The following is a 17707-nucleotide window of genomic DNA, read 5'->3' as shown; positions in this document are numbered from 1 at the left end:
AATTGAATGTACGCCTTTTTACCACAAATTGTCAATTTGGCCCCATTGTCCAATTTGGAGCCAATTAAAAAATTCAATTTTGGAGGTATGTATTTTTTTGGTCTTCCTGTTTGGCGTCACTTTACGCCACTAGCTCACTCTAACACTTGAACTATGAAAGATAGTGAATTAATTTTCCCGTCGAATGAAGTATTGTTCATCAAAATCGGATTGAAAATAGATAGACTTCGTGGGACCCTGGGGCCAAAATTGACAATTTGTGGTATGCAGTTTATCTAATTTTTACTGGACCTAAACCCATCGTTTCTAGCATTAGTTTTTTCTCAAATTGTAATCATTTTTTTAAAAATTATTAAAAAAAATTTCGCTTTTCCATATTTTTAGTCACTTTTCAGTTCTTGAATTTTTATTTCTCACTTTAAATTGCTTTTTATCGGAAAAAATGAAAACACGGATATTCTCTACTAAATATATTAGATGACACAATTTTGGAGTTTTTAGTGAAAACTTTTTGACTTGTAGTCAATGATTTAAAGTTCCGGAAAAACATTGTTAACAGAGTAATCCAATCAACTATTTTCAACCTTGGGTTATCAGAAATTTTTAGTACTCTAACCTTCTTAATCACTTGGTATTTGTCGCTCTAGTAACTAGAAATTTATGGTTAATCTGCTTTATATATACCCCCAAAAAAAGGTCATTGCTGCTAATTTGATTGAAAACCACGCCCAAATCTTGTTGAGCCTTTATCAGAGAATCCAATTGACTGACCTTTCCTGAGCGATAAATTGGAAGAAGCTTGTCAATGAAAATGTTGAAAATATACTACCTACTATCAAACCAAATGAAACCATGAATTTTTATGCAACCTTGACCTACGAATAAAATTGTTATTGCTTCTGTTTTCAGTTTTACGAGGATGTACTGTATGGCTGAATAAAAAATATCAAAGTCACGAACTGATGCATTTGGTTCAGTTAATCAATAATTTATTGTGCCTCTGTCATGCTTTTGTTTATAAGTTTGTCAGCTGATTTCTATTTGTGATTTGTCAAGATTTTTAATCAGCCATTAAATGTGTCGAGATCATTATTTGATAAGACACATTTAAAAGAAATCAAAATTAAATCTAATCTTTTTTTTTTAGAAAACTTCAATAATATAGTCAGTTGTTTTTAATGCAAACGATATTTCTAATTTTTGTTCAGTATCAGCCTTTGTCAAGGCAGACATGTACTTGTAATAAACAGATAATACTACTATTGACCGATAAATCGTTATAGCAGGTGCCTCGAAATTAGCTACTCTTCTACAATCTAATTTTTCTGCCAAGAAATTTATTTTGAAAATTATAAAAATCAAACTACAGTATGCAAATAATTAGTTAAACAAATCATAGAACATTTAACAATTTTTGACTATCATTTCCAAATACTTTTATATTTTAAACAATATTTTATTCATTTTTTGAATTTTTGCAAATTTTTCCCTTAAATATTAAGCACATTATGATGATTTCTAACACATTACGTTGAACTTACGAATTTAGAGAATAATTAAGTTGAGATGTAAATATAATTTATAATTTATAATTTACTCGAAAATTAAATTGAAACAATGTCAATGTAACGGTCGCACAGTGCCGCCGTTATTTCTTTGTGTAGCGCCTCCTAGCGTATAAAAATGAACACCGCACGACGGCGACACAGAGCATTTATTTGAATTTTGTTTGTTTAGAAATTCCAACGTTTTTCCTATTTATTGATTACTAAATAAACTTTATGGTGTTCTTTCTTATTTTTTAACATTCAAGAAAATTGATAAACCGTAAAATCTTTGTTTTTTTTTGCGTTATCCGTAAAAATCTAGTACTAGTGTAATATCTAGTAAAGTTTTGCACATATAATATATCTTGATTAAGTATATATGATTTATATTCCATATCGTTAAAAGCTCTACTCATTCTTTAATAAAATCTTTTTATATAAAATGTGTCATATGACATCGATACTGTAAAATTTGTAAGTTAAATATTGCATTGAACATTTAAATTTACCAATAAATTTATAAATCGAATTTTTAAATAATGTAGGAACAAATAAATGCAATGTATTTATGGCATGAAGTTAAAATTTTTTTTTTTTATTCGCATAAAGTTAATTTAAAAACACTTATATTAAAGCACTTTGAGTCTATAACAATGAATATATTACATTAAGCTAAGATAGTTTTATATACATAAGTAATACGTACTTTGTAAGGAGTTTTCCATCCCTGTCCATTATTTCGCAGATGACGATTGAAGACTCACCCAATGAACCCTTCTACGGCTTTGCTTTTTGACGGTACTTTTGCATGGCATTAGTTTTATTTGTTTTTCATCCAATTTAATCATTTTTCAAGTCTGGATAGATTTTAAATATACTTAACAAAACAAAATTTTTCCTTTTAACTCCTATTCTCATCTAATCATTGATATGGTGAGTATAGTTTTTTCAGGGATATGTTCTTAGGTGTAATATAATTCCTTACCTTTGGATTACGGATGAAATTCAAGCTTCAAAAGTTACTCACACAGTAAAATAATTCTCATAAAAAAATTTAACTAAAAAAATTGATTTCAAGAAATTATAACATTAACCTTTAGCTGTTAATCTCCAAATATACAAAAAATGAACATTATAGATCTACTTAATTAATGCCAGCCACCTTTTTATTGACATCAATCTAAAGCGAATTCTCACATATTTAGCTTTCAACCCATAATGGTCACAATCAGATGAAATTAAATCCATCAAAGCGATGACCATCTCAGCAGGTGATGGAAACGACACCCTCAATATGTGAAGCTTGCGCCACAATTCTATTTTAAACTTCTTTCACATGGAAGTGGATCAGCACCCTGAGGGCATTGTGCTGCACTGATGTAACCCCCAAGTTCCCACTGCGCCCTCTCAAATTTGAAGCAGGCAAAAGTGCCTTTCGTGGTTGTTCAGTTGAGCGTTGACCCAAGCCCAAGCCAAAGGAAAAGGCAAAGCCAAAGCCAAAGTGTGCCCGCCATTTGCTATTGATACATGCTTTTGTCAGCCGTGGGGCTTCAATTAACTTATGTCAATATTGGTGTAAGCCAACAACTTGGAAAAATGGTGGGTAATAATTTTTTTTGCTTTTTATTCGCATTCGTCGCCAGGAGGACCATCACCTTTTGCTTGCTTTTCTTGAAAACTCAAATCGTTTTTCTTTCATTTTCATTCATTGACGGATATCGACATAGGCCGATAGATAGTCAAGAAGGACACCCACCCCCAAAAATGACTGTAAGTGTATGTGTGTGTGTGTACACTGTCTACATCTCCGACTCTCTTCATATGACTATCTGTCCCTGTCTGGCATTTACGGTTATGAATAATTTATGTCAGCGCCCAATCATAAAGCGAGGCGGAAAGTTATGCACGAAATACTTTCAATATTGCCAGACACGCCCAGGGTGGTGTTGCCACCCCCCAGTCAAACTCACCCAACCCACAATATCCCATCATTCCCACGCAAGAGAACTCCAATACATGCATAAATACATAAATTCATATATATTGATAATAATCCTTAAAAGAACACATCACAATCTGTGAATGTGTAAAAGAAGGTCGAGCCACATGCACCACTGCCATAGGCCCTCATATGGTTATAACGTCGTGCCACATATATCAAATAGAAAATGAACAACAGCATTAAAATAATGCACAACCACAGCAGAATACTTATTTTCGATGAACTTCTCTCCGAGGATACTCCCGTATAGTCTTGGGCTTTTTCCATACGGGTCCTGTGACCACATTCACAGCAACGCACTTGATTCAGTAACTTGACCATCTCCTCTCGTCGTAAATCCTTGGACCTCTTTAAAGTCTGGCATAGGTCGTTCATCACCTCCTGTACATCACACATTTTTCGGCTATTTTACTATTTTTTTTTCCTTTATACTTTATAAGAAATATATAAATTACAATTATTGTGACTGTTCACACTTGACAACAAATACTTTCTGATTGAAGTTTTTATTTTACCAACCAAGTAAGAAATTTAGTTATTTTATCGATTTTAAAACTTTTTAGACTGGGTCCTTAGTTTACAAAAAAAGCTTCGAGAAGATATTAAAAAAGTGGTCAATGTTTCTAACTAGTTCTAGTTTTTTAGTTTCGATCAAAATAAATAGTGCCAACCAGATTGCCAATATCAATAAATCTAAAGGAACACTCGGTGAAAAACAGTGACTTTTATCAATAGCTTCATTACTCTCTAAGCGATTGTTATATAAATTCATATTTAACATTCTTGTACTTATATACATATGTATGTATGCTGCTGCCATAGAAACTGAAGGTTCAATAAGGCTTTTGGTCAGAAAAACTTGATCATCCCATGAAAAAATGTATTTTTCTTACCAAAAAAGTAACAAACAAACAAAATTTGTATTTTCGATTTTGTCTCTAACATCCTTTACATTTAATGCCATTTAGGAACAACAACATCAATTCCTTTCTTCCATTAAAGATAGAGATGTTCAATCTTGGAAACTTTTTTACACTGATTAAAAATTATTATTTTTCATAAATTTAATAATTATCTTGACTGCATAAAAAAAAATCTAATATTTGCCAACCATATAACACACTCTTAACTCTGTTTTGGGCAAGGTTTAATTGAGATTAAAAGAAGATACATATTTGATTTGTCAGCGCCCCAAGGTATGCAACAAATAGCAAAAACCATAGAATATATGACACTGATTAACACCAAATTTAATTTCTTTGATGGTCAGTTGTTTCTTTTTTACTAATCTGTTTTCTTTTTTCCTATTGACAATAAATGTTCAAAATATCCACAGATTCGGCGACTCAAAAAACGAAAAAGGAATGCGAGCAAGTGCAGCTGGTGGGGTCAATAGCGGAAGCATTTGCTTGATTTCCCAGGCCCAGAGACAGAGACAGAGACAAAAAGTAAGAGAGAGGATAAGAAAGAGAGGGATATAGTGGTAAACAGTGGTGACAAGATACAAATTATGACAATGTATGGATTTGCATGATGCTTGGCAACACATTGAAATGCATTCAACTTTACGTAACGCGGCTCAATTAGTGCGGTTCAGCGGTTTCCAATGCAGCTTCAGTTTCAACTTTACCCCTCAGAAACCCAACCAAACCAACCAACCTCGGTTGGAATGCTGTCACCATTGTGGACCCACATTCATTTCAATCTCTCAGTTGTCGGTTTTCCTGAGTATCAGCCGCTCGTTGCCGGCTTTATGTCAACTTCTTACACGCTTATTCACACCTGAGCACAAAACGCCACGACACGCCATGCCACGCCCCGCTGCCAGTTTGTGCTGCCTGACAAGTTCTGAATATATGTTGTAAATTTCTATATAGTATTTGTATTTATGGCATCGTCTGGCTTTATTTGGCCCAAAGGCCTTTCTTTTATTTTCAAAAGCACTGCATATTTGGGGGCACTGAAGCATTCACTCATTAAGCTGAAAAATGCAACATTTCGACTTTTGGTGAATGAGTTCTATGAATCTAGTATTTTATTAATTAGTTTCATGTGGCTTTTAAAGTGAAAAAAGGTGTTGCTTTATGACATGACATCCTTGTGGATTCTTTTGGATCTATTATAATATTTTTCAAAATATATGAATTATACACAAAGAGAAACGAAATTTACTTATTAATATTGCTTTAATTTTTCTAAACAGTTTATGGCTTAAAGAAGTTCAAACAGGTAAATGTACTTGATTAAATTCTATAGATAGACTAGGCGAGAATATATCAAATTTTGGAAAAGTTTGAATTGAAATGTAGAACTTAAATACTTAATACTTCTGACTAACTTCTTCAACAAATGAACCTTTTTTTGTTAGGCTTTTAATAATATATATTACACTATATAAAAAAATATATTTACCATTTTCCACAATAATTGCAAAACACTTAATAAATATTTGATAAAAAATTAATTGAGTAATTAGCATTAGTTAATGAATAAGTGAAAAAAAAAACAAACAAGTACTGAAATTTAGTATTAATAAGAAGAATGGCAGCTTTATAGAGAAGAACTCAACCTTATAAGTAATAATTAAACTGAATATTTGCTTTTCGATACAAATATGGAACTGTTATCGATATTTTCCCACCACTATGGTCAAACAATTAAACAATTAAAGCTTAAAATTTCTGCACCAAGTAGATACAATTGCAAAATCATTTTTGCTCCTTCTTTTGATTTTTGAAAATAATATTGAGCTACTATGGTACATTATCGATAATTTGACATCACTAGGAGGTACTATTCATATTTAGAATTTTTATGTAATTTCAATTGCCACTTATGTTTTTTCGCTCAGTGTACTAACAGCATTACTCATTCCTGTTTTTTATGAAAAAAGGTGTTTATAAAAAGGAAACTATTTGTATAGATACAAGTGTTTGGTATTATGATATCCTACCCTCGTGAATGTCTAGCCATTGAGCTAGCTCTATCTACACATACACATACATAGCCAAGATAGGACACTCTGGCGCACCCACACTCGAAGGATAAACTGGCAACGGGGTTGTCACCTCGACAATTAACGAAACAATTACTAACCAGAATGTTGTTGTCGACAAGAAGATGTTGGCTGAAGGGCAGGGGCGGGGCGAGGGTGGCATCCAAGCCCGTGCGAAGCGAGCGTTGTTAAGTGTTTTTGCCAGCGCATTGTTGGCGCAGCAAAAGATACACTTACATGCCCATATAACCATTAAGAGTGATGTCGATGTCTTGTAATTGAAAAGAAAATGCAGCTTTAGCTTTTTAAAAAATTATAATCACACAATATTGCGCAAGAGCATGAAGAAGAAGAAGAAGAAGCAGAAGTAGATGATGATGGCAAACTCATTGTCAGATACAAAGCTGATAGGTCACAACATTAAGCCGAGAGATGAGAGCAGCTCAAGCACCAACAATGTGTTTCGTCCAGCTGTCCTTTCTCTTCTCAGTGCAAGAGAGGGCGAGCAATAGAGAGAGGGGGAGAGTAAGAGATATCACTTAAGAACGTAATCATATCCGGAAGAGATTACGCTGCAATTTATGCTCAAATGAGGACAACGACGAGGTCTACAAGGATAAGCAACTGGGGTTTGGGTTTGGGGCAAACCCCATTGTTCTTTATTGTAGGTGATAAGCGCGCAGTCCTTGTTGCAATCTTTTTTTCTTCTACTTGCTCCTTATTCTTTCGATTTGCACCATCGTTAAACAATGGAATTGGATTATTATTCGGTGTTCAAGTACTCTAAATGATGGCAAGACACACTTTTAATAGACTCGAGGAAAAGGTTATATTGATTTTGAAAATGCCCATAAAAATATATTGCATGAAAAGAAAATCTAAATTACATACAATATGCGATTGATAAGAATAACAAATGCATTTTTCGAGTAATAAAATATTGAAATATGAAATATTTTTTCAATTAAATAACTTGCCCTATTCCAAACTCAGTCCAAATTCAAGAACACCTTTCATTCCCCTACTCCAACTCGACAAACATTTCGTTATTCTTATTCGCTTGCTAGTTACCTTTGCACAATTTGAAGGCGTTGCCCCAGATAAAAGTTATTGATATTCAAAATGAAATAATATTCAAATACAATGTACACAACAACAAAAAATATTAAGAACAGTTATGGCGTGTTCACAAATTGTTTACGCTGCATAAACAATTTGTATAATATAAACAAGATTTAGTAATAAAAAATGGCATCTTATTGTGGATGGAGAAAAGATGTTGACAAACTCCATTACCATTGTTAAGCTAAAGTTATTATCATAACTGCTGATATATGACAAAATAAGTATGTATATCTAATATTTCAAAATGGTTAATTTACTGATTGAATACTTTGATAAAGAACAGAAATTTACGGTTGAAAATGTGTTCCTTGGAAATATATGGATGTTGTGGTAAGAAAGAGATATACATAAATAAAAATCATATGTCTCTATATAAATTAGAAGTGTGTTCTACTTGTTAACCAAATGAATACCTTATATACCGTATATCTTTGCATAAAATTAAAACACAAAACAAAGAGGACTTCTGAGAAACTTTGAGTTTTTTTTTTTGTTTGGCACGAATTAAATGAAATTAAGGGTTTATAGTTCATTTCAACCAAAAAGTTATTTGAATAACACAACTATATAACTCGCCATTGTTGTGCATGTGAGTATTAAGCGAATACAACATTTTTTCGAAAATTTTGCGTTTGTTTATTTTTATTTATTAACATCGTTTAAAGATAAATGTCTTTTGCATTACAATATAACAAAAATATTCATAGAATAGCCAACATTCATACACTAACAATTTCGAATAACACAGCATACCCATCAAAACAAGTAAGATAGAGTTGGTATCATATAATAAATCCGAAATAACTACAAATGAATTCCTTAGTAAAATAATAATAAAGACCTTAGTATTCAATGAATTGCTTATGAATATGTTTTGAATCACTTCAAGCATTAAATTTTTAAGGCTTTTAAGTTAATAGTGTTATACATATGTATGTTTTTTGAATAAATTCCAAGAACCACGTGAATATATTTTGTTGTTTTATTCTCTATAGATCTGTTAAAGTAGGTTAAAAAAAACAGGAATATATTAAAAAAAAACTGTTGGTCTTTATGTTCTATGAAAAAGTACATTTGTCCTTATTTATGCTATTAGTTTCTAGATACCATTCAATTATTGATAATGCTATATAAAACCTTGAAAACATAAAGATGAATCATTTATCGTAGTTATCATGCTAATATTTCAAATATTTTACATACAAATGTGTCCATATATTACCAATTGTTGCCACCAACCATTAAATAATATGATAAGTTAAACTTCCGCGAGAATCAACGGGAATTAATTAGCTTAATTAATGTCATCCGGCCAAATAAAAGCCAAAATCTCTACACAAAGTTGACCAAATAAAGGGCCAAGGCGTCATACATAAGCGAGTTGAAAAGTGGCGAATTATCGAAATCAATCTACATAAAATGGGATGACACCCACAGTGACGATGATGAAGTTTATGATGATGATGATGGTGGTAATGGTGGCCTTCAATTAGCCAAATAAGTCAGTTTTGTGTCAATGGGATGGGTGGCAAGTTGGTTAGATACATAGATGGATGGATGGATGGATGAATGGATGGTCGACCTATGGCGAAAGGCCACTCATCTCGTCGCTTAGGCGTATATAAGGCAAACATCAAAGTGAATCAGACATCAGTGGACAATATGACAACAAGTGAAGGACCATTCACATTCATCACATTCAATTTGGGGGTTGGCCTTCGACTTCCGTTTCCAACATCTCCAACATCATTCCAACGAGTATATTATGATAGGAATCAACGCATCTCACCCGGGTTCAAAAGAACGCCGCAAGGCAGTGTCAAAAGTCAGCCAAAATCGGGCACAAGTTTTCTTTTGTAAAAAAACAAACTGTCATCTGACTGCTGCATGGCTGATAGGTTGATGGGTTGGCCTAGTGATTTGGCTGGGGAGTTCATAGGTTGAGAGGGGTGGTGAAGGCGACTGTGTGTTGTCAGTGGGCGGTGTGCTTAAGCATATGCTAAGAGCCCACTGCAAGCGGATAAATTCAAAAGGATCCTTGCATGCTCGTATACCGATTTCTATTTGCATAAAATCGCTGTTTGATTTCGCTTTTCGTTCCCATTTGATTTGATTTCATTTGAATTATTCATATACGCCCTAGCAATACAAATGTCAACTGAAGTGGCAACACATGCGTCGTTTGTTTTTTTCTTCTTTTGTCTTCTTTTCTTTTTGCATAAGGACATTATAAATTTCTTATTAAATTGAACAAATTCAATATACTATTATATCAATTTGGTTTGACTAAAAATATATATGTACACACACATATCTATTTGTACATATGTCTTTCCCCCAATTTTCAAAAAGTTTGATAATCACAGTATATTTTAAAATCACAATATTGAAAATTGTATAAGTCCAAAGATCACAAATTATGTACCTAATAAATCATTTTTTTTATCACTTCAAAAGGCTTAAAAAAGTTTGTAAGATATTTATATATGTACATGAGATGGTTTAATATTATTTTGTTTACTTATAGTGAGGGGAAAATCATATGCCAAAGGTAGTTAGTTATAAATTGATAATCGATCAGATTAATAATCGATTCTTACTAATAGTCTCACACTTTTTGGGAAGGGCAAGTGGGCAAAATATATAACAAAATTATCAATGAAAAACCTAACAACTAATTTTTAATCCTAGAAGTTAAAAAAAAAAAAAAAACAAACCATATTACTTCAAGATTTCGCATATCAATTTTCGAAAAATTACTGAAATTTGTTTTGAGAACACTTAAACATTGCAAAGACTTAAAGTGTATGAATTATTATTGGAATTAGACTAAATTTATGAAACATGTTCGGTTTTACGAATTCTCTATTATAGTATCTACTTTCGTTCCGAAGTCTAAAATTCAAATCGTAGGCTCCAGAAAATGTTGTGGTACAGTTCCAAGTAAATCAGTTGATGTCAAGTAAATCTAATCTATAATAGTGTTCTGTCCCGAATTTTGACTTGCTTTTGGGACTTCTTCTACGGTTAAACTCACAATTAGATTGCTGATTTTGTTTTAAGTATACATTGTAAGTAAACATATTGTTTAAAATTAAAGAGTGTCCACTCTAATGCCTAGATATTGACATCATTGCTACAAAATGGTATTTCCCAAGAATCGTTTATAATAAATGTCAATAAATTATCATAGTTTACATTAAAAAATAACCTACATAAAAAGGTTGTATTTTGTGTCAATCTTTGGCAGTTTAATTTATTAATCAATCCTTAGTTGTTTTTTTACGCTCCATTTACGAGATTCTTTGTTAACAAAAATTTTGAGATCATTAAATGTAACAAAATATAAAATAAAACTATTAAAAATTAAGCAAATTTTTCCTTCTTAACAGCAGCTTTCTCTCGTCCATTGAGAAACTTTCTAATCGACACCATAAGATGTTAAGATACTTAACTAGAAAATAGATTCTGATTAAAATTCAGTAAACATATAGAAAATGTTATTATTACTCATATTTTTTGAGTTGGAAATGTATCACTCTTTTCTTTGCTCTTCTTTTCTATCATAAGATTTTAAAGAGTTCCATTAAACAGATTTATAAACTCTTTACTAAATAAATTTCTAATTTAGCGATAAAATGCAAGCTAATAGTTAAAATTATTCATTATATTTTTTTAACTTACTGCTCTCATAAAGTATTTATTAATCAACCGATTTGATTGATGGTTTGTATTTCATTTAAAAAATTCGGTATTCGATAGAGTCAAACTGCTTCTCTGGTTTTAGATTAATTGAGCTCAAAATTCTTTTGTCTAACTGTTACATATCCTGTGGCGGGCGAATGCGTCTGCTGTACTCAACGACGCTTCTGTTGCATTTTTATGAGCAACCTTAAGTGCAGACTAGACTTTAGTCCTCACATCGGCACAGACTTCTCTTGGTATGGCACAACAACAGTCTCTCAGTGTCTCGCAGTCCATAGAGCTCCTTCCATCTCAGTCATTTTTCCAGCAGATCAAAGCGATATGCAAATAGTCGTTGGCGTGTGCTCTCTAGTCCTTGCCACCTGCGGAGTTTTACGTTTGAGTGGGTATAAACAAAAAAAAAAAACAAGCTCGCCACTAATTAAGTTGCAAATGTCATGCGCTTCCCCTCAGAACGGAAACCGAATCTGACTCTAAATCTGGGCATGAGTTGACAGCTCAGCAGTTTATGGTGGGTGGTGAGGGGGCGGGTAGTGAGGACCATTGAAGAGACTCTTGGGTAATGCAGCAATAATTGTTTTCATTAGGAATGCGTTGCATTTATTTGCATTTTTAAATTGGACAAAAGTCATAAATAAGTTGCTCAGTTATTTGCATATGTGTAGAAAGGATATCCCCCAGTTATCCTAGCTGGCAAAATGTTTACCCCACCCACTCTAGAAAAAAATGAAAAGTTTACCACATAAAAAATTTCATAATTGAAGAATTGATTTATTGCTTAAACACTATCAATAATATCACTTAAGTGCTAAACAAATTTTCAATGATAATTTCATTTAAAATACGCCTAGTACATCATTTTTTTGTGTGTTTTGTTTTTTTTTTTCATTTCATACAATAAATAATAATTTACATACATCGTTATGTGTTTGCTAAAACTTCAATCTTCAATCCCTTAGCGAATTCAAACAATTCTCAATGCAATGTTAATAATAATAATTAGATTCCAATCTATTATATATACATATAATTCGTGTATATGTATATTTATATTTGTAGTGCACTCGAAGGATCTTTGTAGTATTGTCTACATAGATCTCAGTGCATATTTTATGTTTTTTTTTTTGGGGCTAGCACATTTAGATCTAACTAGTTAATATATAGTTTTAATTCCTATATGGCTAGTATATCTAAAGAAATCCAACATTTATAAGTATATACGGAACAATGCATATATATATATGTATATATATAAGTAGTATATACAATTCTTGCTCTAAATTCGATTGTTAGAATCACACAACACACATTAACCTATTGCTTAGATAAAACTATAGACTAATTTTCAAGATCAAGATCAAGGACTTAAAATTGGTTCATAGTTTGGGGCGGGGGGGACCTGGCATTTGCGGGAGGTTATTGGTGGTGGGGTATTGCACAATTTGAAACCATTTGTTTGGCGTGTTGAGTGGTGTGGGGGAGTGGGGAGCGTTTGGGGAGTTCGTCTAGAAGAGACCGTTAAGTGCCCTCACAGCACTGCTGAGAGCCGTACAGTTCAACTCTGGAGAATCAGAGACTCCTCGTCCACTGGACGATGGTGATTCATTATCCTGGGATTGCGTTTGATGGGTTGCAGCGGCTGCCGCTGCCACAAATTGCAGTCAGTCGATAAGTAAATCACTTTTTGCAGTGATCGTTGGCATTGTTGTTGCTGCTGCTGGTGTTGTTGCTGTTGTTGGCATTGTTGTAGTGGCTCCTGCTGCTGCGTTCGAGCTGCTTAAATTATCCGCATAGTATCGCTGTCAAAATACTTTTGCTATAAATGGAACATTCTCCAAAGCAGCCGCCGATAAACGTTGCTGTTGTTGCTGGTGGTTAGGTGCCTGTTGCTGGGGTGGCTGAGCGGGATGTGTTAGCTGCAGAAAGGCCGAGGCCGATGCTGAACCACCCGGATATTCACCGTGTAATCCTGCTGGTACTGGCACTGGCACATGATGAAAACCCGGCGTCTGATACTGATGACTACGTGGCCAGGCAGGATTGCTAGTCTCACCACTGGACAAGGGTGGCGTCGTTACATTAATCGGTGGCGATAGACTTCCCGACGACGAATCCGGCGTCAACTGACTGGCCTGACTAAAGCTGGAGAGGGGTTCGCGACGTGTATACTCCCGCCTGCGCTCATAGGCCGGCGGCAGATCATCGTCCAGACTATCACCGCCCAGTTCATGCAATTTCCTCATGTGCTTCTTCAGATCAAAGTTGCGACAGAATCCCTTGGCACACACCCGGCAGGTGTAGGGTTTCTTGTCATTGTGTGTGTGCATGTGGAAGGTTAGATTGTAGATTTGATGGAAGGCCTTGTTGCAGATGCTACATTTGTAGGCCTTTTCGCCACTGTGCGTCAGTTTGTGATTCTTGTAGTTGCCCTTCTGATGGAATCCCTTGCCGCAGTACTCGCAAACGAATGGCTTGTAACCAGCATGGATGCGAGCATGGGTATTCAGGGTGGAGGAGCGATTGAAAGCCTTGCCACAGGTCTGACATTTATGCGGTTTCTCCGAGGTGTGTATAATCTTATGGCGACACAGGGTGGAGGCCTGCCGAAAGCCCTTGCCGCAGACTTTGCAAACAAACGGACGAGCTCCAGTGTGGACGGGCATGTGACGTGTTAGATTGTAATGGGCATTGAACACCTTACCGCATTCCAGGCACGAGAAGGTCTTGGGCTTGCCACCATTCGCCGAACCTGGACTGCTGTCCTCAATGGATCCATGAGGGGAAGGTGAACGTGAACGGGGAACGGATGTCGATGGCGCTGAAGGTGGCGGTGGGGTTACTTCTCCTTGCTCTTGCGGCGATCGCTTCCTCTTCAGACTCGGATGCTGTTGTGAACTAGAGTGTTGTGGTGTTCGTTGACTGACTGGTGACTTCTCAAGGCTTTGCTGCATAACCGGAGCTTGCTGTTGGGATTGAGCGACTGCCGCTGCAGCAGCTGCTGCTGCCAAAGGATGTCCCAGATTGCGACGAAGTGTCTGCGAATGATGCAAACTGGCATTCAGGGAGGCAGTGAAACTACTCAAATGTGCGGCACTGGCCAAAGTTTGTTGCTGAGCCGTCAGAGCGGCATATTGGGCAGCCGCAGCGGCACACATCAGTTGATTTGGTGCATAATAGAGCAAAGGATATTGCGAAAGCAACTCCTGATGCCTGGAGCTGACAAATTGCTGGACAGCCGAAGCCGAAGTCGATGATGAAACCGCCGATGAAGCCGCCGCTGCAGCCGATAACGCTGCTGATGTGGATGATGATCCTGGCACATATTTCTTAAAGGCCGAATCATAGTTAACCGAGGTGGGTGAATGCTCCACATTGGTCACTTCAATGGGACTGCAAGAGCGCTCAGAATCGGCATCAATATCGGCATCTTCCTCCTCTTCCTCGAGTACGGTTGGGGCTGGTGGCAGAATTGTTGTTACTGTTGTCGCTGCGGTGGGCTTATTGTCCGGTTCCATTATTTTGGCAATGGAAAATTTAAGTGGACAGGCACGTTTAGCATTTGTCTCGTTGTTATTCATTGTGCTGGATTGATCGCTCGATGCGGTTTCCATAATGGGACTCTTCGATGGCGGCATCATTGCAATAACACCCGCTGGACTACACGGTTGCATGCCACGCGGACTCTGTAAAAGAGATTGAATGAAAATTCTTTTGTTAGTTGCATGTATGCAAAATAAGCAACGGGTTATCAATTAATCTAAAACATATTTATCCATTGTAAGTAGAATTCGATATATGCCTGATCAGTCAAGTGCAAATAATGCGACCTAATACAAACAAACTCAGCGGCAGCTACCCCCAAAAAGCATCCATGGCAGGGGCGGGGCGTGCTCCCAACGGCAGGACATTTTTATTAACGATTATTCAAACGCAATCAGCGGGTTGCAATTAAAACAAAACCGCAAAAAATAAAAAAAAAAACTTTCTCAGTTTTAACGATTGATTTAAAAAAAAATTTCTTATTTGCGGTTTTTTTTTTGTTGTTTATGTGATTTTTAACCCGTGCTTGCTATTGCCAAAATACACACTCGACTAGGCCCAAACAATGCATCCTTTAATCGCACTCACACACAATCCTTTAACTGAATCCTTTAGCATATTGCCAAAAATCATCATTATTTGCCATCGATCATAATACAAACATGAATATATTTTTTGGCGCGGGTCTTTCCATTTGGCTTTTATTTGCAAATCATTAAATCGTTCACACTTGGCTGCAAGTGTAAAGTCTCCGTCTCCATCTTCCCTGTGTGTTCTCAAGTGTTCCTAATGTGCGACATCCGCTCTGACTACATCCTCTGACTCACTCTCCGTTCCATCTCCTTCATCTCCTTCTCCTACTGGCAAGGCGGCGATGCATGCAATGCCGTTTTTAATTAACTTGATTTGACGCTTGAGTAAGTTAACTTGACGGAAAGCATTCTTACTCACATCGTATGTGAATAGTTTCTGCGGTTCACCAACTGGGTTTCAGTTCCTTAATTTTATTAAATCTCACTGAAGAACTTTTCTTGTTTTGGGGGGCTGGATAACTTTTACACGCTGGCCCAGGGTCGCACATTCAATTGCAACTATTTAGTGTTCGAGGGTTAGTCTTGAGTTGGACTAAAATACCCATTGAATTTATGCTGGTGTTTTCGAGGGCCACTTGTAAGTTCTTCTGAAGAGTGTTAAGTTAAATAAGCTACTAGAATTATACCTTATATAAAAAAGTGACCTAAAGTGCTTAGGCATCAAAATTATATCAGAGTTGTGTTCTCGCTTTAAAAATTTGAAACATTGTTCTAGTTTTTATAAGTTTTTCTTAGCTTCATTTGGCTTGATCTTCTAAACAGAATGTTTAGATTTCTAAAATGGTTCCTGCTCTTCTTAATTAAGCATTATATTTTAAAATCAACAGATTGCAACTAAATTTTTTCAAATTTTAGATAATGAATGAAGTTTAAAATCAATTAGGAATCTTTTTAAAAATGCAATTGAATAATTATTACAAAATATTGTCGCTTGCCATTACAATTTTTTTTAAATTTTATAGATTTTCTTGAATTTTAATAAAACTTTAGACTTTTTGATTGACAAAACTGAAAAGTAATCTGAAGTGTTTGAAAAATTCGAGAGCAGAATACCTTTGTAAACTTTAATTTAAATATTTTTGTCCACTAAAAAAAACCGCCGAAATATTCATTATACTAAAGTTTCGAATAGATCAAAAACCTTTGTCATAATTATGAAACAAAATCTCAGCAATATTCACATATTTAAAGCTTAATTCATAGTTTTGAGTAATTTATCTAAATTTTTACTTAATATTATTAAAACGAAAACTCATTTTTCAAAAACTTTTTAGAGAACTTGTAGTCAAAACTTGAATAGACCTGTACTCTAGAGAAATTTTATATTAGAAGCATATTTCTATCTAAAAAAAACTTTGAAATCGATTGAATTTCTCAAAAAGTTATACAAAATTTATAAACTTTTAACAAATTTGAAGAGTTTGCTTTAAAAAGCTTTTGTAGCTCATACTTTTCTCAAATAAATTACTTCAAAACACATTTCAAAACAGAGCATATTTAAGTAGTTAATTACTCAATTACAACGACAAATTTAAGCACGGCTTGTAATTGAAAATTCACAATATGAATATGAAAATTGAGACCTCAAAAGATATTGTTTCCTTTCAAACTTTTAACACGAAATTAAATTGCATTCAGTTAAAGATTTCTTTCAAAATTTTTCCGTCGGACAATTAAAAATTTAAAGTTAATTCTAATTGATAGTTCTAGGTAAGTATTTTGTTATACGTACAAAGTAGACCATATTTAGGCACTGCCTATTTGTATCCAAATTATCTGCTAGGCAGTTTGAAGTTGGGAAATATATTTTTCTTTTATCACAAGTTGAGCACAATTTGACAATTTTTAAATATTTTCAAATATATATTTCAAATTTCACTTGTTAGTCACTTTGGTGTTTTTTTTTTTTTTATAATGGTTCTGTTTGTTTCGTAAAAATTTCACATAGATTTCTTTTAAGGTTGGCTTCAGCGCACTACGCACTACGTTCAGCACAGGATAAGCGACCGAAGCGGAATGATGGCAAATACAGCACGACGCAGGCCTTAAGAAATATAGAAAGGAGGACCGACTGAGGACTGGCAAGGATACAAGCAAGTAAGGGTTGGTTTTCGCTCGCACATCAACCCCTAATACGTGTGTGTGAGTGTGAGAGAAAGAGAGAGACGGCTCGACAGCCATGCCACAGTGAGACAGGCAA

The 17707-nt window shown here is 34.8% G+C and overlaps 2 protein-coding genes across 2 annotated transcripts; both read right to left on the bottom strand.

Annotated features, from left to right (window-relative positions):
- Window positions 1-3564: 3564 nt before the first annotated feature.
- Window positions 3565-4049, bottom strand: LOC6644230. The gene has a single exon (XM_002067069.4). The coding sequence runs from the start codon at window positions 3943-3945 to the stop codon at window positions 3604-3606; it is 342 nt and encodes a 113-aa protein (XP_002067105.1). The 5' UTR covers window positions 3946-4049; the 3' UTR covers window positions 3565-3603.
- Window positions 4050-12404: 8355 nt separating this feature from the next.
- LOC6644229 (fez family zinc finger protein erm) lies at window positions 12405-17331 on the bottom strand. The gene is made up of 2 exons (XM_002067068.4): window positions 17240-17331; window positions 12405-15057 (listed from the first exon to the last, which is right to left on the bottom strand). Exons 1-2 carry the CDS (start codon window positions 17249-17251, stop codon window positions 13177-13179), a joined length of 1893 nt encoding a protein of 630 aa, XP_002067104.3. The 5' UTR covers window positions 17252-17331; the 3' UTR covers window positions 12405-13176.
- Between the last annotated feature and the right edge of the window lie 376 nt (window positions 17332-17707).

The sequence above is a fragment of the Drosophila willistoni genome (genome assembly GCF_018902025.1).
Source record: "Drosophila willistoni isolate 14030-0811.24 chromosome 2R unlocalized genomic scaffold, UCI_dwil_1.1 Seg167, whole genome shotgun sequence".
Classification (NCBI taxonomy): domain Eukaryota; kingdom Metazoa; phylum Arthropoda; class Insecta; order Diptera; family Drosophilidae; genus Drosophila; species Drosophila willistoni.
This window is presented reverse-complemented; position numbering and strand designations above follow the sequence as displayed.

Coding starts and splice junctions, on each gene's coding strand:
- LOC6644230 (XM_002067069.4), bottom strand. CDS start 3,945: ATGTGTGATGTACAGGAGGTGATGAACGACCTATGCCAGACTTTAAAG.